This window comes from Ahaetulla prasina, chromosome 6, assembly GCF_028640845.1.
Source record: "Ahaetulla prasina isolate Xishuangbanna chromosome 6, ASM2864084v1, whole genome shotgun sequence".
NCBI classification, from domain to species: domain Eukaryota; kingdom Metazoa; phylum Chordata; class Lepidosauria; order Squamata; family Colubridae; genus Ahaetulla; species Ahaetulla prasina.
The window spans coordinates 115,037,792-115,065,344 of record NC_080544.1 but is presented as its reverse complement, the minus strand read 5'-3'; the positions used below and the strand labels follow the sequence as shown (position 1 = coordinate 115,065,344).

Here is a 27,553-nt window from a genome sequence, read left to right as displayed (position 1 = left end):
GCCAGAGAGCCCCCCCTCCCTCCCCCACTCTGAGCTTCTGGCTCTTCCCGCTTGGTGTCCTTTACAGAGCGCGGAGGGAAGCTGCAACCTGCCTTCCGGTCTGGGCGGCTCCTCCCCTTCCCTCCCCATGCTCGGGCCGCGGGTGCGGGGAGAGGCCGCCGCCGGAGACCGAAGGGAGCCCTCGCGGCTGGTGCGCTTCCCGACTGCTTGGGCCGAAAGCCAAGCCCGACCGAGTGAATGAGGCGCAGCTGGGGGGGGGGGAGCGAGAGAGGTCGCCGACGGGAATTGAAGTTCAGCTGCAGGCCCGCCTCCTCGCCGTGGACGACGTTCCTCGTGGATTGGCGGCGCTTTGGACAAAGCTCATTGGGCAGTCATCCCTAAGCGGCCCAGGATTGGCGCGTAGGGGTGGGTGCCCTGCGCGGTTGGATGCCGGCGACGCCCGTCACGGCTTGAGAGGGCGGCGTGCGGAAGCCCTCGGCTCAGCGGCCCGGATTGGCTCTCGGCAGTCGCCTGCCCTCTCCTTGGTGGGCAGGACAGCCTCTGCCGCCCCGCGTCCAGTCCCGTGAAGCCGGAAGCGAGGACGCGGCCGTTCGGGATGCGGGTGACGGTGGACTTCGAGGAATGCCTGAAGGACTCGCCCCGCTTCCGGTAGGCGCCTTCCCTTCCCGGGCAGCGTCTGGTTTGGTGGCGCCGTTGCTCGCGCTTCCCCCTGAGAGAGAGCCCCGCCCCGTCCCGCGCCGAGGCTGCCGGAGGAGATGGTGGTGGTGGGGGTTTCCTGCGGGCCGCTCGGGACAAGGGAAGTACTTCCCGCTGCGGGGAGCGACTGGAGGACCCTCGGCGTCCCCCGGTTTCTCAGCGGCGCGGCACGGGCTTCGGGGCTCCGATTGGCCCACTTTCTTCCGTGGGAAACGTCGGTGCTGCGGAGTCGCCCCGGCTGGGATCCAGAGGGTCAGCCGCACCGACGCCGAGGCCCCAAAGGCTCCGAGCGCGGGTTGCCTCGGCTCCTCCCCGCCCCCGAAATTGGGGCATCTCCAAAGGGGGTGTGGGGAAGAAGGCCCGAGTCTCCCCGACGGTCCTCTCGGGCCAGGAGAGCATCTTCGTTTCCAGCCTCCGCTTCCCGTGTAACGGGACTGCAGAGACCAGAAGCTGCTGCTGAAGCCCCGGCTCCTTTGCTTCTGAAAGTCCTTCGCTAAGAAGCAGAAGGCCAGAATTCGGCATGTCCTCGTAAAAGGAGGGCCGTTGGTGGCCCCCAAGCCATGGAGGGAACATGCCTGGCCATCTCCAGAGCCCACAAAGCTCGTCTCCGACCCGACTGTGGTTTCCCTTTGCTTAGGAAGCTCCGATCCCTTTCTAAAAAATTTCTTTGGTAGTTAATAATTGGGAATTTCCGGAATGAAGGCGACACAAATGGATCCCTATGGAATCTCCTGTTTCATATTGCAGGGCTGCCCTAGAAGATGTGGAAGGAGACGTCACTGAGCTCGAGCTGAAGCTGGACAAGGTGAGCAAACCTGGTTCAAGCACCCTTCCTGAAAGGTCCCTTCAGGATGCTCTGGGACTGAGCGTGTGTGTGTGTGGGGGGGGGTCCCCTTGCCCACTGGAGGCAACAGCCCAACCAGATAGTCCGCCCACCTTTGCTTTTCTTTCAGTATTGTGACTCCCTTTAATTCTGTGCCTTAAAGCCTCTGTATTCAAATAAATGTGCTGGGCTCAACCGCTCCCTTTGGCACACATCAGTTGTGTTTTCTTCTGTGAATCCTCTTTTGGAAAGAAGGTTGGCTGAGATGAAGCATCATGAAATAGCTGGTCAGGTTGGCAATCCCATTTTCCATGAGGTAGATGGAAATCCCTTTCCGGCAAATTGTATGCTGGCAGTACCAGTATCTGCTTATGGTCAGAGGGCAGACCTCGTTTCATACCTTCCATACCTCGTTTAGAATTGGATGTGGCCCTCGCATCCTATTCTTGACATATCTCAAAGCTTGCCTTCTTATTGCTGTTCAGTCTGGAGTGCCATTTGTGGGAAGTATTTGCAAAGGAGATCTTTGTCCATAAAATTGGTGTCTGTCCAGTTAAATAATGGATGCAAAGTGCTTGGTTTATTGATGGCCACAATTACAGTTCAATTGGATCATCTCTTTGGTATTTCTAGTAAAGCAGCAATAGCAAAGCAGCAGTTAACACAAATGTAACTGAACTCACATGAAGCCCATGTTTGGAGGGTAGCCCCTCCAAGGAATTCTCATTTCCAAATTGAATTTCTCCATATGTGGGGACCCTCTTAGTTAGCACATTCTCGGTGGACAGATTCTATATGGACTGGGCAATGCCGAAGAAGCCCAGGTTCCATATAGGGCTTCCAAGGTGATACATAATACCTTCCATTGCACAAGTGATGAATGTGACAGTAATAAGTATGATCTATAAACACACAGGTCAATACGTTTCAGTTAGGCCCGTTCAAGGGTGTCATGGGGATCAGTGGCTATTGGCCTTGCAACATAACTGCCTCTGAAAGCTGCCAGCTGGGAAGCTAGTGTGGGCCTTCTTGTGCAAGTGGTGTGAGAACCCTGCTGGACTAGATGGGTGAAGGGGCTGATTCGGCAAGGCTCTGCCTATTCTTGCACTCTTTAAGTATGGCCTTCAAGGACAGCCTCGTGTAGCGTGTGTTATTTATTTTATTTATTTATTTTATTAGATTTTTATACCGCCCTTCTCCCGAAGGACTCAGGGCGGTGTACAGCCAAAAGATAAAAAACCCAATATATATATACAATTAAAACGAAAAATTTAAAACAGAGCATATTACAAAGTGGCCGACATTAAAAAATTTAAAATTTAAAACCCTAAAATAATAAAACCCCAATTAAAATTTAATAAAACTGTTAAGCCAGTCCCGCTTGAATAAATAAGTGTGTTTTTAGCTCACGGCGAAAGGTCCGAAGATCAGGCACTTGGCGTAGGCCAGGGGGAAGTTCGTTCCAGAGCGTAGGAGCTCCAACAGAGAAGGCCCTGCTCCTGGGGGCCGCCAGCCGACATTGTTTGGCGGACGGCACCCTGAGAAGACCCTCTCTGTGTGAGCGTACGGGTCGGTGGGAGGAATGAGGTAACAGCAGGCGGTCCCGTAATGGTGTAATGTTATGGTGCTCCAATCAAAGGGTAGCATAAGTGACTGGAGGAAGGAGTTCCATTCCAGGAAGGTGCCACAACCGGGACACCAGCTGCAGGCCTGGCCTCCTCCTGGCCACAATTTTCACCCTGATAGCCGTGCAGGAACTGCAAGTGCAAAGCCACTCTTTCACGTGGGGCACAGTCTCCTCAAGGACCAACACAGGAACCACCTCAGGATTACTATCCACTCCGCTCCACTTGATTTTAGCCTGAGCCTATTCGGCCTGTGAGCAGCTGCTCAAGACTTCTGCATTTCCAGGCTGGTGCAGGGTGGCGACACTGAGTAACCTTTGCTGTCTTCTGCATGTTGACGATGCCTCCCTCTGGCTTGTGAGATCTGCTCTCCAGCAGCTGCTCTACCCTTTGGGGGTCACTGCTCTCCTCTGTGCAGGAGAAAGAGGTGTGAGGACCCGGGGTGGAGGAGGTGCAGCCTTGGCCAAGGTTCTGGAGGGGCATGTCATGCCGTTCATCTTGCCCTTTTGTACTGAGCTTTGTCTTTTCTGTTCTGGGTAGTCTCCCCTGTCCCCCCACCCTCCGAGGGCTTCCTGCAGGCCAGCTGGAGGTCTGAGGATTGGAGGTAAATGCAGACAGACAGAGTCTTCTCCTATGGCCCAGACCCATGGAAGTGCAGCCTCCAAGGGAGTTTCTCCCCACTTCTGCTTTCTGTGCTGCTCACAAGTCTTGGATAAGCCGTCTTTTCCCTCAGTGGTGGCAGGGCTTTTACGTCCCACCATTCGGATATGCCAAGAAGTAAGCGACGTGGCAGTGGTGCCAGTCGTGCTGCCAAAAAGTCTACCTTTAAACTCTAGGAAGCTTAGAAGAGATCGGTGAGAGTTCTGCCCTGCATTGGCGCCTGACATATACTGTCCGGAGAGAGTGAGAATAACAGAATACAGAATAACAGAGTTATTCTGGACCTTGGAGGTCTTCTAGTCCAACCCCCTGCTTAGGAAGGAAACCCTACACCACTTCAGACAAATGGTTATCCAACATCTTCTTAAAAACTTCCAGTGTTGGAGCATTCACAACTTCTGGAGGCAAGTTGTTCCACTGATTAATTGTTCTAGTGGAATGCACTCAGAAATTCTGGCAGCTTGCTCCTTCATTCTGGCCCCAGGAGTTGTTCCAGGGGCTGCCCTGCACTCAGCTGGGTGACACCGAGGGGGGAGAGGAGGTGTCAGTTCTGGTCAAAAGACAGAAGTCGGTAGGGAAGTCAGGGTTTTGTCTCCCATTTATAAACCTGTCAAGGAGTACCAGGCCCAGGACAGAGCCTTGTTATGCTGCTGGTGCCTCTTTCTCCGCCAGTGTGGATCCTTATAGACTGCTGTTTGGTGATGGGCTGTTCACCAGTGGCAAATTGGTCCAGGGGTGGAATCACAACCATCCCACTTTGCTCCATTTCATCCTGGAGGCGGCCATGGTCGAGATTTTTGCCTGCCTCCCCTTACTGAAGTATTTGGCTGCACCTGCCCCAGTGACCCCTTCAGGTGCTGAACTACTCTGTACTGTTTCCAAGAGGGATATTGAGTCCTACACAGCTGGAGAAGCTGAGTGTCTTTCCAATTATGGTCAGATACTGTCAGTGTTTGTCTGGCATATATACAGATTTATAGAGAGTTAATTGGGACGTCCTCTCTTCTATTTGAAATGGCTTGGGGCCTGGGCCAAGTTGCTGTTGCTTGTCCCCTGACTGGCCTTGGCCCCTAGCTTGTTCCTATCTCCCTTCCCTGCCATTATTCCCCAGGCATGGAGGGTTTGTGGATGAATTGGGGTCGTTCAGGAGCAAGTGTACTGGATTATTGCAGTCCGACAATAAGACACTGGCCCACTATCCAGAAATCCATGGAGAGAGGCCATTTGTCAGCTTTATTCAACTCTGGGACTGTCCTGGACTCTGATGGACGGCTAGTGGCTGCTGGTTGACTGAGGACCTCATCTGGGCTGCTTCTGCTGGGTGGGTGGGTGGGTGGGTGGGAGAGAGACTGGTGACCATGACAGGCAGGGTCATGGCCCCCAACAGCTTTTAAAACACCTTATTGTTATCTGGTACAACAAATGTATGCAGTCAGTCTAAAGATTAAAAAGAGTTGTAAACCTGCAATGTTTTAAAAAATAAAACCTCTAGATGTTGAAGAGAGACATAATTAGACTTTAAAATCCACAAAAGAATGAACAGTGATGGTGAGGCGTAAAGGGATCTTCCTGAAGTGGCAGAGTGAAATGTGTCAAATAAGGCTTTCTTGAAAGGGGGGAGGGGATGCGCACGGGAATCCCCAGATTGCCTGGCTGCCTCTGAAGGCATCTCCAAGCGAGCGCCATCAAAGTGTGTATGGTCAGTCCCCCGATCGATGCAGTTCAGTGGTCACAGAGCCGTCCTTCTGCCTTTCCTGTCTCCGGCTCTTGCGCCCGGCCCTATAGTAGAGGAGCATTCACTCGGTGCCCTCAGGCTGCGAGGTGGGTCAGAGCTGGACAGGGTCTGAGACATTGGTGGGGGGGAGGAAGGCAGGGGGAGCAAGGTTTGTGTGCTCTCTCTCTCTCTCTCTCTCTCTCTCTCGCTCTCTCTCTCTCGCTCTCTCTCTCTCTGCCTGCAGTTCTCTTGCAAATGAAGCTTAGTTGGGCCTTGGCTTCCCCTTTGTGGCAGATGGATGAGTCACTGTTGCCCCAGAATAAAGAACTGGCAGAAAAGGAGAAGTTCTCCCTTGAAAATGGCATTGGAGCCCAGAATGGAGTAAAAGCCCAAGCACAGCCCTGGGGGAGTGGGGCGCAGGGCTTCAGGAAGTGAGCCCCCTGGGGTCTTCAGTCCGAGGGGATGGTCTTGACGTCCCTCGGTCATCTCTCTCTGGGGAGACAAAGATACAGGAAGGACCCTAGTTCAGCTTGGCTTTCCAGGATGATGCCAAAGGATCTCCTGTTGGGATTTTGCCAGGAGGATAAATAAGAGAGCCAAGGGCAAGAAAAGGGGAGCAGGGAGTGACCCAGGCATCCCATCTTGACCCAGGCCTTCTTGCTGGGGGAAGGGCTGCCTGCCCCCCTTCTGCCCTGCTCAGGTCTAGTCCTGCCCTGGGCTCTAGAGGCAGGGCCTGTGAGGGTGTTTTCTTTTCTTCCAGCTAGTGAAGCTCTGCATCGCCATGATTGATACCGGGAAGGCCTTCTGTGGGGCAAACAAGCAGTTCATCCACGGCCTCCGGGATCTGGCCCATTACTCGAGCAAGGATGAGCTGGTGGAGGTAAGGCCTAGGTGCTGAGCCCGGGAGAGGGGAAAAGCTGAGCTCCAGGGTGGTCAGGTTAGGCCAGCCTCTCCTTGGCTCCTGAGACTCTCAGGCAGGACACAACTGCTTCTTCATCCCTCAGTGTCACTGGGAGCCTCCGACCTCCTGGCGAGTCCCTGGCATTTTGATCCCGAGTGCAGCTGTCAGCCTGGATGCTGCGGGGGGGGGGGGATTGGGGGCGTGGGAAGGAGCCCCTTAGGTGCCGCGTTTTCAGAAGGAAATGCTGTCCCTGTTCAGTTGGGTGCTGCTTTTCATCCCTCCTTTTGCCCCTTCTAGGGCAGCTTGACAAAGTTCTCCGACAGCCTCCAGGAGATGATCAATTACCACATGGTAAGTTTTGGAAGCAACTTCATTGAGGCAGACCCTCTTCGTGTGTTTTGAAACCCAACTGATAAGTAAATGGTTGGCTGTAACCGTGTCTGGATGCCCTTCGTGGATCCTTCTGTGCCTTTTGTTAAGTTTCTTGTGAACTCCCATGGCAAGTGTGTGACTCAGTTATTCCAGAAGACATCCTGGAATGCTGCTCTTGGCACAGGGCTTCCGCCTGGAATACTGCCTGCCCCTCCCTCTGAAACGAATGGGACCCAGGAGGCGGTGTGAGGAGCAGTTGGAATTTTGAGTTGCTTCTATCATGCAGGCTTGTGGGAAAGGAATACTCTTTATTTTTGGGTGCTCTTAAATCTGGACCTGGGAAACCTGGCTTGGAATCCCAGCTGAGTCTCCATTAATGGGAAATGTCCTTCTGCCACCCTCCCAAGTGGAGCCAACATGGAGGAGGTTCAATGGATGGGGGAGCTTCTTGGAAAAGAGTTTAGATTGGAGTGGGGGGTGTCGTGGAGCCAATTCAGTAAGGTTTTGCCCATGAGCCCCCCCCCCATTGGCTGAAGACATCTTGAGCCTCTTCTGCACCCCAGTGGGTCCAGAGTGAGTCACATTAGTTAAGCTGGCCGCCCTTCTCTCCCTCTTTGGCAAATGGCCCCACGGTGTGCTGTGCTTTTAGGAGTCTCTGTTGACCTTCAGGGTTTCAGGCTTGTGCTGGGGGGAGTAACCTTGTGGCGTGAGATGGTCCTGGCCAGCCAGGAGGAAATGGCTGAGGAAGTCAACTTTTGTTGTTGGCCGATTTCAACATATTGCATCCCGTATGTTGGACTCGACTTATTATTGCCCTGCCATCTGCTTAGAGTCTGCTCAAATGAAAGTAGTGTAAAAGCCAAATAAATAAATAGATGTTGCAACGCATGACAACAAAAATATTAAATGAAGGTGAATTATAGTTCTGTAGCTACATAGTTTTTTTTTTAATTGGGCTGTTGCCCACACTGTGAGTAATAGAAACTTCTGCCTAAGACAAGGGGATGAAAAATTGCTTTGTGGAAGATGTTTTGCTCAGCCTGAGCTTTTGAGACGCACATTTTCCCCTTTCAGATCCTGTTTGACCAGACCCAAAGGTCAATTAAAGCACAACTCCAGATGTTCGTTAAAGAGTAAGTTAACTTCCATGGTTGCCAAAGACTGATGCTTGATGGGAGTCTGGCCCCAAAGGGAATTGCAGAGCCCTCGCCATGGGCCAGAAGAAGGCTGGAAGTGCAGACGGTGCCCCCCCACCCCAATCTCTCTAAAACAAACACTCTTCGTTAAGAACTGGGGTGGGGGGTAGCAGTTAAGTTTCGCCTTCTCTCCCTGAGATTGTGATGCAGGCAGCTGCTCATCAGGTGTAGCCCTTCTGGCTTGGAGAGAAGCAGGGCTTCTTCCATTGCCAGGTCTCTGAGGGATGGCAGGATTGGCTTTGGCTGTGCTGAGGCCAAGGGAGATGCTGTGGACAAGGGGGGAGCGAGTGCAGTGCAGACTTAAGGACACCCAAAAGTGCTGGGGATCCACAAATGTGTGTGCCGGCTGTGGTCTCAGAGCAAGGCCAAAAGCAGCCTGACTCCTTCAGTTTTCTCTTCGTCGGGGGACCCTTTAATGCAGGGTTGGCCTTGCCAGGAGTCTTCTAGGTCATCGTGGTGGTTGGGGGCTTCTGAAGTGGGAGGCACTTTGCTATTTCTCTCTAGGAGCTTGAGTGGCCGCATTCAGAAGGCAAGCAGCCCGTCTATGGCTCAGCCAGTTCTGGAAGGTCTGGATGGCACCGTCTCATCCTGTTTGCACCAAAAATCCTTTGCATCACGTTTCTACGTCACAGAGACGCCACTGTGGAAACTCTTGTTCCCACTCAAGGCAGTGCTCTGTGGTGGGAAAAGCTTGGGGGAAAATGGCAGTTTCTTTCCTTCTTTCATGCACTAGAGACATACGGAAGTTCAAAGATGGCAAGAAGCAGTTTGAGAAAGTGAGTGAGGAGAAGGAGAATGCCCTGGCCAAAAATGCCCAGGCCCCCAGGAACAAGCAGCATGAAGTCGAAGAGGCCACCAACATCCTCACTGCCACCCGGAAATGCTTCCGGCACATCGCTCTGGACTATGTACTGCAGGTGAGCCTGGTGGGGGCCATATTGCCCAGTGGGAACTGGGGCACCTGGGTGTCTTGTTCAGTTTGGCTGCAATGGGGAGGGGCTAGTAACAGAAGAAGGAAGGCCTGGGGGGGGGAGTGCTGTTTCTTCCCAGAGGGCCAGTCCCACAAAAGGCAGGTGGGGGGCTTTGCCACGAGGGGCCCTGGGGGGTCAGTGAGCAGCCTTGCTGACTGGTCCCTTCCCTTCCCTTGTGAGGCTTGACCACCACCTTGCCTGCCTTCCTCCTGAGCCTGGACTTCCCGCTGAGCTTCTCTTGGGTGCAAGAGACAACTTTTCCCAGACCCCACCCCCCCAAGCAGGAGCTGCCTGACTTCCACCGCGGGGGGGGGAGGGGGGCTTCCCGCTCCCTCCTTTCCTCACTCAGTGAAGCAAACAGGATTTCTTCTCTCCCAGATCAATGTCCTTCAATCAAAGAGGAGATCGGAGATCCTAAAATCGGTAGGTGGACGTTCCTGCGCAGAGGAAAGCACTGGTAATCCTCGGTTTACGACCAGTCTGGCTTACAACCAGACTGTTCAGAGATACCGCAGGCCTCCCCAGGGGTACTTATGACCCAGTTCTGAAGTTCAGACGGACACACTCACAACCACATTTAGATAAATCACATTTATCCCTTGGTTTGTGTAATGACAGTGGTGGCCCGCTTAATAACCACCATAAAAAAGGTCATAAAATCGGGTTGGTCTGCTCGTGATGGGTAGGAGGATAGCCTGTAGGCATTACCTAACGCATTATCCATGAAGTGCTCAGAGTGGGGTTCAGTGAAGGTAGAGATAGCCTTGGATCCCACAGGCATGGGTGTTTCAAGCGCCCTCCTGGGGCAAGACTGTGCCATCCTCTCCTGCCCCCTGCAGATGCTGTCCTTCATGTGCGCTCACCTGGCCTTTTTCCACCAAGGCTACGACCTGTTCAGCGAACTGGGGCCCTACATGAAGGAGCTGGGTGCTCAGGTAACAAGTGGGGAAAGGGGCTGCTCCAGGGAAGAGGAGGGAGGGGTCTCTGCTGGCCAGAGGCAGTGCTGGGGGAGACCAGCCCCAAGGGGACAGAGAGCAACCCGAGGGCAGCATATTTTGGGGCTGCCAGAGCAGCTCCCCTTTCTTGCATCCAGTGCAGCTGGAGGCCAAGAGGGCCCCTCTGCTCTCCCACCCTGTGGAGGATCTCACTGCGGCTCCTCCTGGCATTCTTTGGTGGGGCTTGAATCCTCAGTTGCTGGGCAGGAACTTCACATTCTCCCTCCTGCCCCATGAAGAGAGCCCAGCAATGCTGCTGCTGCTGAGGATGCGAATGAGTCATCCTTTCCTCCAGCCCGAAGCGATGTGACAGTCCAGCCGCATGTACTTGGCACCTCAGGGATGAAAGGCAGGGGGAGAGGCAGAGCTTGAGGCAAGGCCTTGCCTGTCCAGGTAAACCCAGTGGACGGCAGCTCCCCTTGTCCGCAGGCATATGAAGTGGAGCCAAGTATCTGTGGGTTCCTTCCTTGTCCTTTCTCCAGCTGGACCATCTGGCTCTGGACGCAGCCAGGGAGAAGAAGGAGATGGAGCAGAAGCATTCCACCATTCAGCAGAAGGTACCAGAGGCAGTGTCAGCCGAGAGCATCTGCCCCACGGGTAGGCTCTTGCGGGCCAAGGGCTAGCTGCTCCCAGCAGGTCAGGGCCCCTGCCTGCGGGAAATCCATGGAAGAGCAGTCTTGGCTGGGAAACACCCCGCTCCCTCTGCCCACCTCCTTTGGCAGCAGCAACAGAGCAAAACCTCCGTCTCGGCCTATCAGAGATGGCTCTCACTGGGGCGGCAGCTGGGTGGAGGAAAGGGGAGCTTTGCTTCCTCCACTGCCTGTGGTGCCAGGGTGGCCAGGCAAAGCCAATCGCCCAGGCTACCTGCCCCAAGGCCGCCCCCTTGGTGCTGGGTGCCATTGCTCTTTGGAGTCTGAATGTCCCTTTAGAGATGCCAAGCAAATCTCACCAGCTCTCCAGGTGTCTTGAACTCTGACCATGGCTTTTGGCCAGAAGCAGCTTTGACACACAGGGAAAAGTGACCCCGGCCTGGTTCAGGGGCTCAGCCTCACAGCCCTCTGCCCCGGGGATTGCGTGTTCCCAGGTCCCACCCTGGAGCAAGGGCTGCTGGTGGGGCAGGCTCTCTGCTCCCCTCCTGCCCCCAAGAGCTGCACCTGAAGGCAGTTTTGTAAATCATCCACACCTTTCCTGCCATGCCGGGTAAAACAGAGAAGTAACAGCTGATCCATTCTCGCCGGCAGTTTAAAAAAGTATTTATGCAGGGATCAATAGAACGTTGGAAATGGGAAAAGGAACATAACCCTTCCGAGGCTGCGCTAAAGGAATGAAAATGTAGTTTGGGATGGTTATAAGATCAGCTTTAATCTTAAGGAGGAACACAAAACATTTTAACTGTCCATGTTGGCAGGAAGTTTTGCTTTTGTGGCCCCTTCTCCTGGCTATTGTGGTGGAGAGGTGCCATGGTCCCCAGACTGCCCTTTGCTCCTGTGGGGGACGTGGTTTTGAAAGGCTGGCTGCTTTGGGGGTTCTCTGTGCCCTCTCTCCTCTTCCGGGGAGCCTCCCCACTGGACTGGACTCAGGGCCGGCCAGTTCGTTAATGGCCTCCCTCAGCTCTGCCGTCAGCGCCCATTACTGGTTTTGGTAAAGGAGAAACAATGTGGTCCATGAGGTTTTAGGAAGAGCAGGGATGGATCTGGCACTTTGTAGGCAGGAAAGGAGCAGGCAATATGGTGCCCATGGTGGCTACGCTCCCTGCCTGTCTTCTGATTTGATTTTTTTATATATATGAAAGACTGGCATGCCCAAAGCAAAGCCTTGTCTTGATCTGTGTGGAATTGTTTTGAGCCCCATGCAAAATAATCTGGGTGGCTACAGCTAGGGGTCTGCCCCCTCCTCCCCCCGCAAGAAAGAAACATGGTTTTCTTCAAGGTTTATAAGATCACCACTCAGACTGTGTGGCTTTGGGCAGTGTATAATGTATAAATATACAATAAACCAAAAAGAACAAAATCTCAAAGCTGTCTTACAACAAACAGGCCGTTTTGGGGGGCCCAAGAATGGCCCCTGTTGACACCACTGCTTTGCGAGCTGCCTTGATAGCTGGTCCGCTTCCAGGTGCAACTCAAGGTGTTGGGGAACCACCTTTAAAGCCCTGCATGGCATGAGGTCCAGGCTACTTGATGGACCACCTCACCCTGTGCCAGCTGAGGAGGCGTGCTGCGGGCCCCTCGGTCAGGCAATTTCAGTTGGGGGGTCCAGGAGAAGGGCTTTCTCTCCCATGCCCTTCACAATGTGTGATTCTCCCACCCTCCTCACCTTCCGCCGGGCTCAGTGGTGAAATCCGAACTGGTTTGCTACCAGTTCACTGGCGTGCATGCACACTGCGCACCAAATGCACACTCGGCACGTGTACATGCACGTGCCAAAAGGAGGCTTGGGAAGGTAAGTAAAAAGGGGGGTGGGGATCAGCTGTGGCGCGTCATTTAGCTTTGCTAGAAAGCAGGATTTCCTGCTTTCTAACAAAGCTAAGCCCCGCTGCACAGCTGATCGTCAGAAATACCTATTTGGAGGACCCTTTTTTTTTTCCTTTACTACCAGTAGTTTTTATCATTTAGCATTTTACCCCCTCACCGGGCCTGAAGACCAGATTCTGCTGGCTGCCCTGCAGCCCCAATGGGGGAGCATCAGAGTGGGGAGAGGAGATGGATTAAGAAAAAAAATCCCAACTCTCCCCACCCCCCACGCATCCTGCTCCCTCCCTCCCCATCTATTAACTGTAACTTTGGGTTTTAATTCTATTTTTATTGTTTTGAACAAAATATTTATCTTTGGCTTTATGCCTCTGGAGTTTTTCGGTTATCCAGGTCATGGCTGTTCCAAAGGTGGCTTTTCAAAAGGCAACTGGACTCCTCGGTTTTCCTTGAAAAAGTTTCACTGCTTGGACGAGAAGCAAAACCAAGAAAGCCCAGCATCTTTGGGACAACTGTGACCTGGATGACTGAGAACCTCCAGAGACATAAAACCATAAAAGATAAATATTTTCAAAAACAATAAAAATAGAATTACAGTCCAAAGTAATTACGATCCAATGTGCACCTTTTATGGTTTTGCTGCTTTTAATGCTATAAGTTACCCACAGTTGCTTCAAAGCAAGATTAAACAGATTTAATAAAATAGATGATAAATGATACAGGTAGGTAGGTAGATGGAGAAGGAAAATTGATAGATTCTCTCTAGCACAGGAGTCCTTGGTATGCTGAGCATGGCGGTTTGCTTGCAGACTTCATTACCTGACTAAGCAACATCTTCCTCACGAGGCGTTTGAAAGAGGGGGAGCCAGTGGACAATGTGGAGGACCCCCACCAGTGACCCAGAGGCTCCCAGGCACCTAGCCCTGTCCTTGGCCCAGAGCCTTCCCTGCCCTTTCTTCAGGCTGCTGCAGGGAGCCCTGGGAAAGACCTGGGGGACCCCAGGAACAGCGCTTGTCTCACCTGAGGGGAGAAGCTTTTGGAGAAGCAGAGGCTGACAGGAGGCCTCTCTTTGTGCCAGGACTTCTCCAGCGACGAGATGAAGCTGGAGTACAATGTTGATGCAGTGAATGGCATTGTCATGGAGGGCTACCTCTTCAAGCGAGCCAGTAACGCTTTCAAGACCTGGAACAGGTAAGGCTGTTCCCTGAGGGAGCAGGGAGGGCAGGCGCCATACTGGGGGGCCTCTTGACTCATTGAGCACAAGCCCCCACCTCTCTGGGACCCAGGGGCTCTTCCTCATCCTGCGTGGGAGGCTTGCAGGCCAGCTGCCCAGGCCACTCAGAGCCCTGCGGCTTTGGGGTATCCCCATTAGCGTCCTTGTCAGGCCCAAGGAATCAAGAACAGAGGACACAAGGGGCTCCTTCAGATCAGTTTCTTTATTGTTGCTCGCCCACAGGCAGGAATCTTGCCAGACTAAAGCCCGTATGTGCATAACGATTAGCTCCACCCTGCGAACTGCCAGGGAGGGCCCCCTTTCCTGCCCCCCAGAGATTGCAGGCCCCTCTGCCTCTTGGCTTCCTGGGAAAGATCCCTTTCCTCCTGCCCCTCCAGGCTGCATCTCAGCACAGTCCTCCTGCAGTTAAAGAGCAGGATGATGGGATAATTCTTGAGACCAAGAGGGGCAGCTGCAAAGGTCTCTTCCTTCATTGGGGAGGAGGTCTCTCTGTGCAGAGAAAAACTGCAAGGTGTCGGTGGGGATTCTTAGAACTGAAAATGCCCATGGGGGGAGAATTGCTGAAAAGGGCTACACAGGACTGCCCAGGAAAAAGAAGTGGGGGGAGCAAATGCCAAGCTGGCTAATGAACAAGGTGAGAGAAACTTTCTTTAAAAAACTACAGAAGTTCTGCTCAAATGAAAACAAGACTGTGGAAACAGAGCTTCGAATAGAGAGCCCAGAGGGCTCAGAGAACACTGCAAATGGCCCGAAGGCCCAAAATTCAGGCGGCTAAAATAGCTCCAAGGAAAGCACCCATTGGGGCAGAAGGGAAATCCTAGTGAGTGCAGGGGTTACAATTTGGGGAGTTTATGGGAGCCCCCTGTTAAATCAGTGGGGATTTTCGGAGCGCCTTGTTTTCAAACATAGATAACCTCAAAATTCTCTGTTTCACATTGGAGGGTGGTCATATCATGTGGAGAAGAGCACGGAGGAGGCTGGGGAGGGGGCATTGGCCCAGTTACCGAGAAGCATCCATCTCTGTGCCTCGGTCTGAAAGCGGGCAGGACGCCTTTGTCTTCCTGGGCAAGTAAGGAGAGAGGGTGACCGGAGGGCCCTTGCTCTGGGCTTCTCTCTCCTGTCCCCATAATGGGCATCTTCCTTGGAATGAAAAGAGGGAGTTCCAGGGGCAAAAGGAGGGAGACCCTGGGGATGTGTGTGAAAAGGTCAAGGCAGTTCTCAGGGAACCAGAGCAGGAGGGGGGGGCATCAGGGTGCCTGCGGCTGGCATTACGATGGGGCCTGAACCAGCTCCCTGGACCAAACGGACAGATGGGCAGAGGCCGCCAGGAGCTTCCCAACAGGTGCTCTGAGGTTGGGCCTGTTTCTAAAGGCAAAGCACCAGGATTGTATTTGCAGAGCCCTTCGGTTGTTTTGCACAAGGCAGGAATGCTGACCCACTGGGGTGAGTTGGAGGGGCAGCCTCCTTTCCAAGCTCAGCCTGGAAGGGATCTTGGCAGCAGCACAGGAGGAAGGGGCCCTTGTCTCCAGTACCGCTTTGTAAATGCCTGGTGAGGCCACACTTGGCATCCAGTTTTGGTCGCCACGATGTAAAAAAGATGCTGAGAGTTTAGAAAAGAATGCAGAAAAGAACCAGAAAGATGATTGGGGCTGGAGGCTAAACAATACAAAGAACGGTTGCAGGAAATGGGTCTGTCTAGTGAAAAGGACCAGGGGTGAGATGATAGCAGTCTTCCATTTTTTGAGGGGCTGCCCCAAAGAGGAGGGGGTCCACCCATTCTCCAAAGCACCTGAAGGCTGGACAAAAAATAACAGGTGACAACCAATTAAGGAAAGAAGCAATCTAGAACTAAGGAGAAATTATCTATCAGTGAGAACAATCAACCAGTGGGTGCTCCATCAACTGGAGGCTTTTAAGAAGAGACTGGACAGCCACTTGTCCGGACTAGTATATGGTTTCCTGCTTCCTGAGCTGCGGTGGCGCAGTGGTTAAAGTGCAGTACTGCAGGCTACTTCTGCCTGCAATTTGGCAGTTTAAATCTCACCAGGCTCAAGGTTGACTCAGCCTTCCATCCTTCCGAGGTGGGTAAAATGAGGACCCAGATTGTTGGGGGCAATATGCTGACTGTAAACTGCTTAGAGAGGGGTCTAAAAGCACTGTGAAGTGGTATATAAGTCTAAGTGCTCTTGCTATTACAGGTCTTCTATCAGGAGCTAGAAGACCTCTATGATCCCTTCCAACTCTGTTATTCTGTATTCTCCTGAGTATATGCAGCTGAGGCAGTTTAAGGTCCCCATGTGCTCACAGCCACGATGTCCCAGCTCTCATCCAGGTGTTTTTTAGGATGCATTGATAGGGCTGAGTTGTGTGGGAAGTAGCTGCAGCAGCTGCCCCCTCTTGCCAGGCCGTTTGGGGGTGGCGGGGAAGAGGAGTCGGTGCCCAAGAGCTGAGCCACTTAGATGGTCTGTCTTCTTCCTCTCTCAGCTCTGCTCCATTTGCCACCAGCGCTCGGCTTCTTTCCTGCCTCGTTCTTTTGACTTTGGTTTCTCCATCCATCTTTCTCCTGCTTCTGTTTTGACCCTCCCTCATTTTCTCCTCATGACAGGAAACCCCCCAGTGGCATCAGGTATCTCTCGGCTTGTGCCCCCTTGGTGCTTCCTCCCTAGTTCTGTGGCCAAGCATGCCGGCCGTGGCTCTGACCCCGGCCTGCCTCCTCCCCGCTCAGCTTTTCCCATGAGGCCCAGAAGTGCCGCCTCCTCCTCCTCCTCCTCAGCTTGGGTGAGGGATGCAGGAGCAGCCTCCCCTGGGGGGGGGTCAGGGATTGCCTGCTGCCCACTTACCTTAACAGGCGAGGCTGCCTCCCTGCCTTCTAACTCTTGCTCACCCCTAAGAGCTTTCTTATTTCCCCCCTCCCATGTTTTTCTCCCCCCCCCCAGGGGGATGGTAGCCCCTTCCCCGTTGTTGCTGCTCGCTGCCTGCCAGATTTGTGGCTTCCCCTCGTTCCATTTGTGCCGGTTCTGCCTCTGCCATTTCTCTCTTTTTGGGCCCTCCTCTGTCCTTGAAAGGCAGCAAGAGCCCCCGCTAGGCTGGAGTTTGCTTCCTGGGAGAGCACCTCTTGATGGAGGTGACTCTTGGCTTGTATGGTGGCCCCTCCCGCCGGATAGATGCCAGATTACCCACCCGAGATGAAGTCCCCACTTGCCCTTTTTAGATGGGGGAGAGCTCAGTGCCTAGTGTTTGCCAGTTATTACAACGCAAGGGTCTCTGGGCCCCCCCACCCATCCCTGTCCTGCCCTGGCTAATCCAGCAGCCTGGGACTTCATCCCAGCAGAGCAGCATCTGCCTGGAACAGTGGAAAGCAGTGGCCACAAAGTGCCAGCTGAGCTGGGCAGTGGGGCCTGGCATGGTTGCCAGCTGGGTGGCTGCTTCTGAGGAAGGAATCATTCGGTTGGCGCAGGGGCAGGGCCATTTGGGACCGGCAATGGGGAGATCCCTGTGGCTTAGTCTGCATTGGGGGTGGCGGGTGAGGTGTTCAGAAAAGAACCCAAAGGTAAAGGGGTGCAGCTCTCCCATTAGCATTCTCTTCCCCTGGACTCTCCGCCCCTTCGGTTCCTCCTTTTTCTAAGCAGTCTCTGGATCCCGGCCAGCTGTCGTGAGCTCACTGAACATAAAATCCCAGAGATTTGCAGCCAGCCAGTTTCCTTTTGGGGCTGAACTTAAGAGAATCTGAAAAGCAGCTCAAGAGGGGAGCTCGGAGGCTCTGAGGGGACCCAGGACCTGAGCCCAGCGCTCTCCGCCCCTCCCTCGCTGTTGGAGCAGCACAGCAGGGCTCCTTTACGCAGGCCTTTGCATGTGTCTCACACACACACACACACACACAGAGCTTTCTGAAAGTCCCCCTGAGGTCTCCGGGGGCTGTCAAGATCCTTAGAGTTAGTGGGGGAGTCCCTGGGTGGAGGCCGTCAGCCGGGTGGATTCAGCCCCCGTCTCCACGTGCCAAGGGTGGTGCTGACTCTGCTGCCTTCCCTTGTGCAGGCGCTGGTTCTCCATCCAGAATAACCAGCTGGTCTACCAGAAGAAGTTCAGGGTGAGTCCCAGAGCGCGTTGGGAGACCCATCAGGGGAGGCCATGCCCTCAGTCTGGAGCTGTTGTTGGCATTGACTCGATCATTTTCAGTAATGAGGACAAAATGAAGATAGTTCTGGAACGCTGGCACCCTCTCTGCCCATCCATGCCTGCCCAGGACAGGGGTGGGGCCAGGTGGGCAGGCACCTATCCCACAAAAGGCAAATGCAAGGCCTGCCTGGGCCAGGAGGACCGCTCCCTTGCCCAGCTAGGCACAGCTTGGCATTGGGCACCCTTTCCTTCATTGTGAAAGGTTCTCCGACCCTTCTGCTGGGCCGAGAAAAAGCCCCTCCTTGGGTTGTGCTGCCCCTCCTCACTCAGAGCTTCCCCCTCCCTCTCGAGGGGGGGAAGGGCTCCAGGCGGGGCCCAGGCTGTGCAGAGCTCAGCTTTCAGACTTCCCTCCCTTGCCCAGGATGCGCCCACCGTGGTGGTTGAAGACTTGCGTCTGTGCACTGTGAAGCCCTGCGAGGACCTGGAGAGGCGCTTCTGCTTCGAAGTGGTGTCCCCGACCAAGTGAGTGGGAGGACTTGGGCTGAAGCCCCACCCCACCCCCCAGACCAGTCCCAGGGGCCAGCCAGAGGTCCCGTGGGGGAGCAAGGAGGTTTTCTCCTCATGGGGGGGGGGCGGCTTGAGCAAATCAGAGGCCTCTGGCTGAGTCCTTCGGGAGAAGGGCGGTATAAAAATCCAATAAATAAATAAATAAATCCAATAAAATGATGCCGGAAGGAAAGGATGGAACATTGAGTCACCCAGCTGTTGGATTTCCCAGTGAATTAGAGCGGGAACTCAGTAAACAGGCAGGGACATCTTCACACATTACTTACTTGCTGAATTAATCCCTTTCTGAGTTTGTGCAGTTTTTGAAAGCACAAATTGGCCACTTTGAATTTGCACAGGATGTGCTAAGCCAGAAAGGAAACAACCTTCCCAGGCAAAATTAAACTTGACCGTGCTTAGCAATAGTACGATTGTGTCCAGTACGAACATGGGCTTGAGGGAAGAAGCCTTAAAACTGCCTGGAAAACGCTCTGCTTTTTATTCTTGGCTCAGGTGAAGGAATTGTTTTCCAGAGTCTGTCTGGCTAAAAGGAAACTGAGGCCGGGTCTCCTCCGTTTTGATTCCGGGCAAAGGAGACCCCTGTCCAGTTTAACTCTGCAAGAAGCCCCCTCCCATCTGTCGTCTCCCTCATTCTCTGGATATCATTGTTTAGCTCCCCTCCCAAAAATGGGGGGTGGGGTTAACAGGCAGGAAGCTGTTCCCATTTTATCTTAATGTCACCCCCAAATGGGTAAAATGTGAAAAATTTTACTACCCGTTCTGTGGGCATGGCTTGGTCGGGGGAGTAATGTGACTGTGTGGGCATGGCCAACTTTTTTTATATATATATTTTTAAAAGCATTTTTTCTACAACCTCTTCGGTCGAACAGCTTGTAGAAAAAATGCTTTGAAAGGATTTTGACGATCCCAGGTGAGTTGCCTGATCGCCAGAACCCTTTCAAAGCATTTTTTTACAGCCTCTTCGGCCAAAGAGCTTGTAGAAAAAATGCTTTGAAAGGGTTCTGGCAATCCCAGCTGAGCCACGCATTCATCAGAGGCTTTTTTCTTTTACTTTTAAAACCATTTTTTTGGCCGAAGAAAAAATGCTTTTAAAAGTAAAAAAATCTCCGATGATCACGCGGCTCAGCGTGGCTCTGATGATCATGCGGCTCAGCTGGGCATGCAGAATGCGGGGAAGGGAGTTTTGCTACCAGTTCTCCAAACCATCCAGCACCATCGCTACTGGATCAGGTGATCCGGTACCACCCCTGGCCCCAAATGCCAGGATTGTGTTGGGAAAATGCTTGAACTTCAGCAGCATGAATTGGGGAGTTCAACTTAATGGAATTAATATCCCATTTGTACCCTTATTGTTGGGGGAGGGGTGGGCAGGTGCTGCTAAAAGCCAGGCGCCCTTGGAGCACCCAGTCACCTGGCCGTGGCTCTCTTCTGCAGGAGCTGCATCCTGCAGGCCGATTCGGAGAAGCTGCGGCAAGCGTGGATCCAGGCTGTGCAGACCAGCATTGCCAGTGCCTACAGGGAGAAGGGGGAGGAGGCTGAGGTGGGTGCCCCCCCACACACCTTCCCCTGTCCCAGTCCCTCTGTAGGCCTTGAGCAGCCCCCTTAGCTCCTTCTCCTGCTGTCACCTGGGGCTCACAAGCAGAGCGGTCAGCACCAGCTCTGGCCTGGGATGAGGCAAGCTGAGCCATTAGGGATGGCTGGGAGAGGGCCTTGGGGGCTGAGGAGGAGCAGCTCCAGCACCTTTCTGCTTCTTCTGCAGGTGGAGAGGAAGCGCCCCCCCTCCACAGGAAGCCCCGAGTCCAGCCAGGAGTCCAAAGAGAAGTCGCTGAAGGGGGAAGGCTCCCTCCAGAGGGTCCAGGCCATTGCTGGCAATGTGGCGTGCTGTGACTGTGGCATGGCGGACCCCCGCTGGGCCAGCATCAACCTTGGCATCACACTGTGCATCGAGTGCTCGGGCATTCACAGGTGGGCAAGCGGGCAGTGGCCATTGGGCTCCCCTCCTTCCCTGCCTCCTTCCTAAGTTGGTGCCTTTTGTCTGTCTGCCCTGTAGGAGCCTGGGTGTCCATTTCTCCAAGGTCCGGTCCTTGACGCTGGATTCGTGGGAGCCGGAGCTTTTGAAGGTACCGTTTCTGTGGGGAGAGCGGGGAGGAATGGCAGAGTCCCTTGGGAGTCTGGGAGGAGGTCCCAGGTGCTTGATCGGGGGAGGGGGACTGAGGCCTGGCCAGGGCAGGACCTCTGCCCAGATCACCCCTGGGCACCATTTTTGGATTCTGCCAATGGGGCCTTTGAAGAAGGGACAGTTGAGTCCACATCGTCACCGAAAAGTCCAGGAGGCTTCGACCAGCCCACCAGCCCCTGCCTCAAGGGGTAGCGCAGAGTTACAGTCTCTTAGGTTCTGATGTTTTGTGATTTTCTTACAGCTGATGTGTGAATTGGGAAACAGTGTCATAAACAGGGTTTATGAAGCAAACAGAGAAAAAATGGGAGCCAAGAAGCCCCATCCTGGAAGCCAAAGGTACTTAGCAGCATAGGGGGTTTCTTTTTCCTCTCCCTTAAATCCTTCATGGCCCCTGTTAGGTTATGTGCCCCGTTCCCCATAAAACTGGAGAATTGGAAGGGAGCTTAGAGACCATCTAGTCCAGTATCTGGTTAGTGCAAGATCTGCTTCAGGCAGATGCCCTTTTAGCCCAGTTGAAGCCCTCCAGGGAAGGGGAAACGCAGCACCACCCCATAACACACACACCCATGGCATTGATTGATTTGCTCCTCAGCCCCTCTGCAGGAGCTGCATCCTGCAGGCCGATTCGGAGAAGCTGCGGCAAGCGTGGATCCAGGCTGTGCAGACCAGCATTGCCAGTGCCTACAGGGAGAAGGGGGAGGAGGCTGAGGTGGGTGCCCCCCCACACACCTTCCCCTGTCCCAGTCCCTCTGTAGGCCTTGAGCAGCCCCCTTAGCTCCTTCTCCTGCTGTCACCTGGGGCTCACAAGCAGAGCGGTCAGCACCAGTTCTGGCCTGGGATGAGGCAAGCTGAGCCATTAGGGGTGGCTGGGAGAGGGCCTTGGGGGCTGAGGAGGAGCAGCTCCAGCACCTTTCTGCTTCTTCTGCAGGTGGAGAGGAAGCGCCCCCCCTCCACAGGAAGCCCCGAGTCCAGCCAGGAGTCCAAAGAGAAGTCGCTGAAGGGGGAAGGCTCCCTCCAGAGGGTGCAGGCCATTGCTGGCAATGTGGCGTGCTGTGACTGTGGCATGGCGGACCCCCGCTGGGCCAGCATCAACCTTGGCATCACGCTGTGCATCGAGTGCTCGGGCATTCACAGGTGGGCAAGCGGGCAGTGGCCATTGGGCTCCCCTCCTTCCCTGCCTCCTTCCTAAGTTGGTGCCTTTTGTTTGTCTGCCCTGTAGGAGCCTGGGTGTCCATTTCTCCAAGGTCCGTCCTTGACGCTGGATCTGTGGGAGCCGGAGCTTTTGAAGGTACCGTTTCTGTGGGAGAGCGGGAGGAATGGCAGAGTCCCTTGGGAGTCTGGGAGGAGGTCCCAGGTGCTTGATCGGGAGGGGGACTGAGGCCTGGCCAGGGCAGGACCTCTGCCCAGATCACCCCTGGGCACCATTTTTGGATTCTGCCAATGGGGCCTTTGAAGAAGGGACAGTTGAGTCCACATCGTCACCGAAAAGTCCAGGAGGCTTCGACCAGCCCACCAGCCCCTGCCTCAAGGGGTAGCGCAGAGTTACAGTCTCTTAGGTTCTGATGTTTTGTGATTTTCTTACAGCTGATGTGTGAATTGGGAAACAGTGTCATAAACAGGGTTTATGAAGCAAACAGAGAAAAAATGGGAGCCAAGAAGCCCCATCCTGGAAGCCAAAGGTACTTAGCAGCATAGGGGGTTTCTTTTTCCTCTCCCTTAAATCCTTCATGGCCCCTGTTAGGTTATGTGCCCCGTTCCCCATAAAACTGGAGAATTGGAAGGGAGCTTAGAGACCATCTAGTCCAGTATCTGGTTAGTGCAAGATCTGCTTCAGGCAGATGCCCTTTTAGCCCAGTTGAAGCCCTCCAGGGAAGGGGAAACGCAGCACCACCCCATAACACACACACACCCATGGCATTGATTGATTTGCTCCTCAGCCTCTCTGTGCAGGTCATTAAGGAACAGGGAACAAACTGTATGGGTCACTTTGCTTGGCGCACACACACACACACACACACACACACACACACACACACACACCATTGTTGGAAAGTCATTTATGATTGCTCCCTGGATATTGTCCATTCATCTAGTAGTTATATCATCTACTTCATATTTATTATTTTTTTAAATAAGAATATCGTGCAAAACTTTTTTTTATGAAGTCCTAGTATACAATGTGGCATCCTCCCTATATGCTAAACCAATAATTGTCAAAAAAATAATAATAGCATTAGTCTGTCATGACAAAGTAATGTTTGTTGTACGTCACCCAGCATTGCTTTTAGTGAGAAGGGTGGCTGTACAAGTTTGATTAATAAATAAATACTGGCTTTGCTAGTGGTTACATTCCTACCCAACTGCTCACACACACAGTTCATCTTCTTGAAAACTTTGCCGAATAGAGACATCAAACGGATTGATTACACGCCATCACATTGTTTGACTCTTGAGCACATCTAGATAGATTTTTCTCTGGGACCGACCGTCCCTAACCCGCTCCTTCAGTTCATCCACTGGTTCGCTCATGGCCGCTATAAGTGAGTCCCCCCATCTTGCCCCTGGCACTCCTCCTGTTCTTCCGTCTTCTCTGGCATTGAGGCATTGGTGACCAATCTGGGCAACTTTGAGGCCTGTGGACTTCGGCTCCCAGAATTCTGGTTGCCAAGGTTGGACGCCTCTGCACCAGGGCCTTTCCCAGGGAACGAACCGGGTCTGTGCATCAGGCATCTGAAGTCAGATAATATGAGCCATGTTTCCAAGCACGTGACCCTTTTCAGGATGTCGCATCCTTTGACACGTCCCCTCCCATTTGGGCAATATTTCCTTGTTCCTCCAGATTCTTCCTCCCACCTTCGTGCAGGGAAGGGCTGCTGTGTGTCTTTGTGAGAAGGGGGCTCTTCAGTTTAGGAAATGAGTTGGCTTCCTTCCTGTGGGCGGTGGAGCCGAGATGCACATCCCACTGTCCTTCATTGCTTCCAGGGCAAGAGGCAGGAAGCTCACGCTCCATCCGCTCCCTGCAACCAGCCTCTGGGATGCCCAGAGGGGAGGGGGGTTGGCTCACGAGGGGTTTTGCACCTGCACAGCGGACGCTCACCTGGCTTACTTTCTGTATGCAGGCAGGAAAAAGAAGAGTACATCAGAGCCAAGTATGTGGAACGGCGGTTTGTGTCCCCCGCTGACCCAGGGGGGAAGCCAACCCTGACCCCCAATCAAGAGGTGAAGAAGCGAGGCAGCCCTGAAAACACAGTAGCCTCTTTGAAAGGTATCCAGGCTGGTTGCTGGGATGTCTCTCCCTCTCCCTCGCTCCTCCTCTCCCATAAGTAGGGAGCGGGTGGGAGAATCCCGTCCTTGCAACCCTGGGAAATGCTCCCACTTCATGCTTTCCAAAGCCTGGGGAGAAGCCACGATGCAGAGAAAGGTGTTTGCGCCTAATGACTGCTGCTATTAACCAGCTGATCTCCTCCTCCTCCTCTTCCTCTTCCTCCCCCTCCTCCCTTCCCATCTTCTTCCTGTCACTGAGCTCCACCAGCTTGCATGTCCCCAGGGACTGGTGTGAGGCAGCCGGGCGAGGTGAGAAGAGTCTCTCTTCTGTCTCAGTGAATTAAATTTGCTCTTCTCCTACTCTGATTCCTCCTCATATCCACGTAGTAGTAAGTCTGCTCTGGTGTGCTGCTCTGGTGCACTGCATGGCCGCCCCAGCTGCTGCTTTGGGCTTCTTTGCGACTTCCAGGGTTGGCATTGGCTCTGCCCTCTGCCTTGCAGAGGAAGAACCAGCATCGAGGCCTCCCTGGGCCCCCACTGCCAGGCTCTGGGGGTGGACAAGCCCACCTGTGGCTACTGGCACTGCTAAGGACTGCCTTTCCTTTAAACAGCCTCCAGCAGCGACCAGGGCCCCCAGCCCGGCAGGGAGGACAGCAGAGAGCTTTTGGTAGCTGTCGCCCCAGCCAGGGTCTTGCACGAACCAGGTAGCAGCTGGGGGTTGTCTGGAACCTTGACAGGGGTGTTGTGTGGGGACCCTGGTATTCTTTCCTTGGGTGGGATCCCCTTCCCTCCCCCCCCAGGGCTTGCCTGAGAGCATCAGCAGGAACATGTTTTGGATGGGGGGGGGAGGTATTAGATGGCCAGCAGCTCGTTCTGCTTCTGCCTTTGAGCTCCCTCTGCAGATGGCCACTGGGCCGCCTGTTCTCCTCCAGCCGAGCGGAGGGTGGGGAAACTGCTGCCGGGTGGCAAGACAGGAAGTGCCTCTCCTCCTCCAGGGGGAGAAAGCCAGGAGAGGGAGGCCGCCTCTGCTGCTGCTTCCCAGGATGCCAGGCTGTGGATCGCAGGGCTGCAGCTTTACCAGGCGGCCTACCAGAAGAGTCTTCCCCACATGGCTGAAGCCCTGGCTCAGGGGGCAGACGTCAACTGGAGCAACCAGGAGAAGAATGGCTTCACTCCGCTGATCCAGGCGGTTCGTGGGGTGAGCTTTGCCTGCCTGCCTGACCTGCCCGCTGGCCTGACTGGCAGTCAGATCCAAGGGCCCAGGATTCTGGTTGCATCCTGCAGGACTGGGGAAGGGAAGGGCAAGGGCCGCTTCCGACTGAGAGTTTAGGCTAGATGTCCTTTGTCTCCCACTCAGGGCTCCCTGGTCACTTGCGAATTCCTCCTCCAGAACGGGGCCAATGTGAACCTGAGAGATACCCAGGGCCGAGGGCCGCTGCACCATGCCACCATTTTGGGACACACTGGGTAGGTCTTCCAGCCTCGGGGATCCTGCCAGATTTCTCAGAAGGTTTCTCTTGTGGAGGCTCTTTTGTGCAGGGAATTGATTGCTGGGCTGCTTCCCTTAACAGGCAGGTGTGCCTGTTCCTGAAAAGGGGGGCAAACCAGCACGCCAGAGACCAGGACGGGAAGGACCCCTTGAGCGTCGCCATAGAAGCCGCCAACGCAGACATCGTGACCCTGTAAGGACGGAACTTCGTGTTCTCCAGAGGGGAACTCTGTGGAAGAGGCTATGGTCGCAGCACATGGCCTGAACTCAGCCCAGCTCTGACCAGAGCAGCTCCTGCCCTTTCACGAGAAGGACCGGGCGGGGCACTGGGCGGCCACCGTGCGTGAGACCCTCGGGCGTTGCGGTCAGTGGAGGCAGCCTGAGCCTCTGTTTCCTTCCTCTGCAGGCTGCGCTTGGCCAGAATGAACGAGGAGATGCGGGAGTCGGAGGGCCTCTACGGCCAGCCAGGTCCGCCTGCCATAGCCCCACTGAGAGGCAGTACAGGAAGTGCCTCAGGAGTTCCTCAGCAGGCAGCTAGACCAGGCACAGGGCTCCCTACCACTGTTGACAGCAAGGGACGGGGTCTCCCTGATCAGCAGGAGATGCTCAGGGCTGCTTTCCCCCAGGTCCCCTACCTCCCATAAATGCTGATTTTTGCTTGACACAGAATTGGGGGAGGGGGAGTCCAACCCAGGGAAGCCTTTGAAAAAGCAGCTCCCACAGATCATCTGTCCCATCCCCCCCCCGCCCAACTCCAGGGAGCTGCATCACTTCTGCCAACTGTGGGCACCATAGGTCTCTGTCAGCACGCCAGCACCCAGTGTGTGTCCTCAAGGGTGGAACTGCATCACCTGGGCTGGGTCTGCCTTGATTTCTTCTCCATGTGCAGAGCAAGGCGCAGGGCAGAGTCTTAAGAGCTGGGGGGGGGTGTCCCTGGAGGTGCAGGAATCCAAGCTTTCCCAACAGAGGGACCTCCAGCCTGTGCCTGGTTAGGAGCCCCCCCTCCACTCGCTGTTGGGGTTACTGTCCAGCTGCACCTCATGCTCTCCCTCATCCTCCCTCCTTGGTTGGGATTCTTGGCAACCTTCGGGGAGGGGGTGTCTATGCTGCCTCTTCCTCTCTTGTCCTTGTTCTCTTTCTAACTCTGAGCCTTCCTCCCTCTGTATGGCCGCCATGACACCTCTCCCCAGGTAGAGTCTGGCTTAAAATCCTTTTCTTCTCTTTGGCCTCCTCTGCTGGGTGGTGCTTTCTCTGCCCCTCTCATCTGTGAGAGGGGAGGCTGGGGGCCCATAATAAAAGCCGCCCTGGAAGATAGGCCAGGGGTTGAGGTGCTGAGGGTGGGGGGAAAGCCTTTCTTAATGATGCAGCAGCCCCCTCACTTCTATGCCCTGGGACTGACCCCAGCTCTGCCAAGGGATTGGGCATTGCCAGCCCTAAACTGGCCCAGGGGCTTCTGGACCTTGCCAGTTAGGGATGCATGAAGGAGGGAGCACCCTGAAGTCTTCCAATATTTGCGGGGCTGCCACAGAGAAGAGAGGCTCAAGCTATTCTCCAAAGCAAAGGTCGGTCACCTTGATGGTTCTAACTGAAGGTCAGCCAGGAATGCTGGGAATGGGAAGATCTACCCCTCTCTGGCCACTGGAGACCACCTCCTGCTCTGGTCATGTCTGCTGCTCTTCTTTGCGCCAGCTAGATTTGCCAGAATAGATGCTTAATCTCCAAGCACCGCAGTTTGGGTGCCGCATTGCCCAGCATCCTAGGCAGGGAACTGCAGGGTTCCTGCCTGAGGGTGGCCTGGAGGTCCCTTGCAGGGGCCTGCAGAAACCTTGGGGATCTGGATGGGGAAGGGCGCTGGCTGGGAGCATGATGGGGTAACTGAATGGACAGTCCCCCCCAGGAGAGACTGGTGGGGGGCTAGTCAGGGCCCTGTGGAGGAGGCATCGGCGTCTCTTCAATGCTGCCGTGTCTTCTCTTCTTTTGCAGGAGATGAAACCTATCAGGACATCTTTCGGGACTTCTCCCAGATGGCCTCCAATAATCCAGAAAAGCTAAAACGCTTCCAACCACCAGACACACCGGAGCCCTGAAAGGCCCAAGAGCTGCAACAAATGAGACCTCCACCCGCCCCCTGTGTACCCTTATTCCCCCCTCCCCACTTTTTTTATACATAAATCTGCTTCAATTGCATACTTGTAATTGTTTTGCCATGGCTGGGTGCAGAAGATTGGGATGGTGGGAGCCCTCCCAGAGGGCTGCTCCCCAAAGACTGAGCAGCTGAGA

General features: G+C 54.3%; 1 protein-coding gene across 1 annotated transcript; it reads left to right on the top strand.

The window, feature by feature from the left end:
• On the top strand, positions 1–27,473 carry ACAP2 (ArfGAP with coiled-coil, ankyrin repeat and PH domains 2). Its single transcript, XM_058189173.1, has 29 exons — positions 1–648; positions 1,444–1,501; positions 6,279–6,398; positions 6,717–6,770; positions 7,866–7,924; positions 8,721–8,904; positions 9,337–9,381; positions 9,798–9,893; positions 10,436–10,510; positions 13,503–13,615; positions 16,264–16,284; positions 17,694–17,745; positions 18,196–18,296; positions 19,776–19,881; positions 20,101–20,306; positions 20,392–20,461; positions 20,762–20,866; positions 21,113–21,229; positions 21,449–21,541; positions 21,586–21,654; positions 21,740–21,808; positions 22,105–22,199; positions 23,640–23,785; positions 24,396–24,488; positions 24,780–24,982; positions 25,142–25,251; positions 25,356–25,466; positions 25,680–25,741; positions 27,257–27,473. Exons 1-29 carry the CDS (start codon positions 596–598, stop codon positions 27,358–27,360), a joined length of 2,790 nt encoding a protein of 929 aa, XP_058045156.1. The 5' UTR covers positions 1–595; the 3' UTR covers positions 27,361–27,473.
• The last annotated feature ends 80 nt before the right edge of the window (positions 27,474–27,553 follow it).

Coding starts and splice junctions, on each gene's coding strand:
- ACAP2 (XM_058189173.1), top strand. CDS start 596: ATGCGGGTGACGGTGGACTTCGAGGAATGCCTGAAGGACTCGCCCCGC. Junction 649..1,443: donor AAGGACTCGCCCCGCTTCCG/GTAGGCGCCTTC, acceptor TTCATATTGCAG/GGCTGCCCTAGAAGATGTGG. Junction 21,542..21,585: donor GGGAAGGCTCCCTCCAGAGG/GTGCAGGCCATT, acceptor TGACTGTGGCAT/GGCGGACCCCCGCTGGGCCA.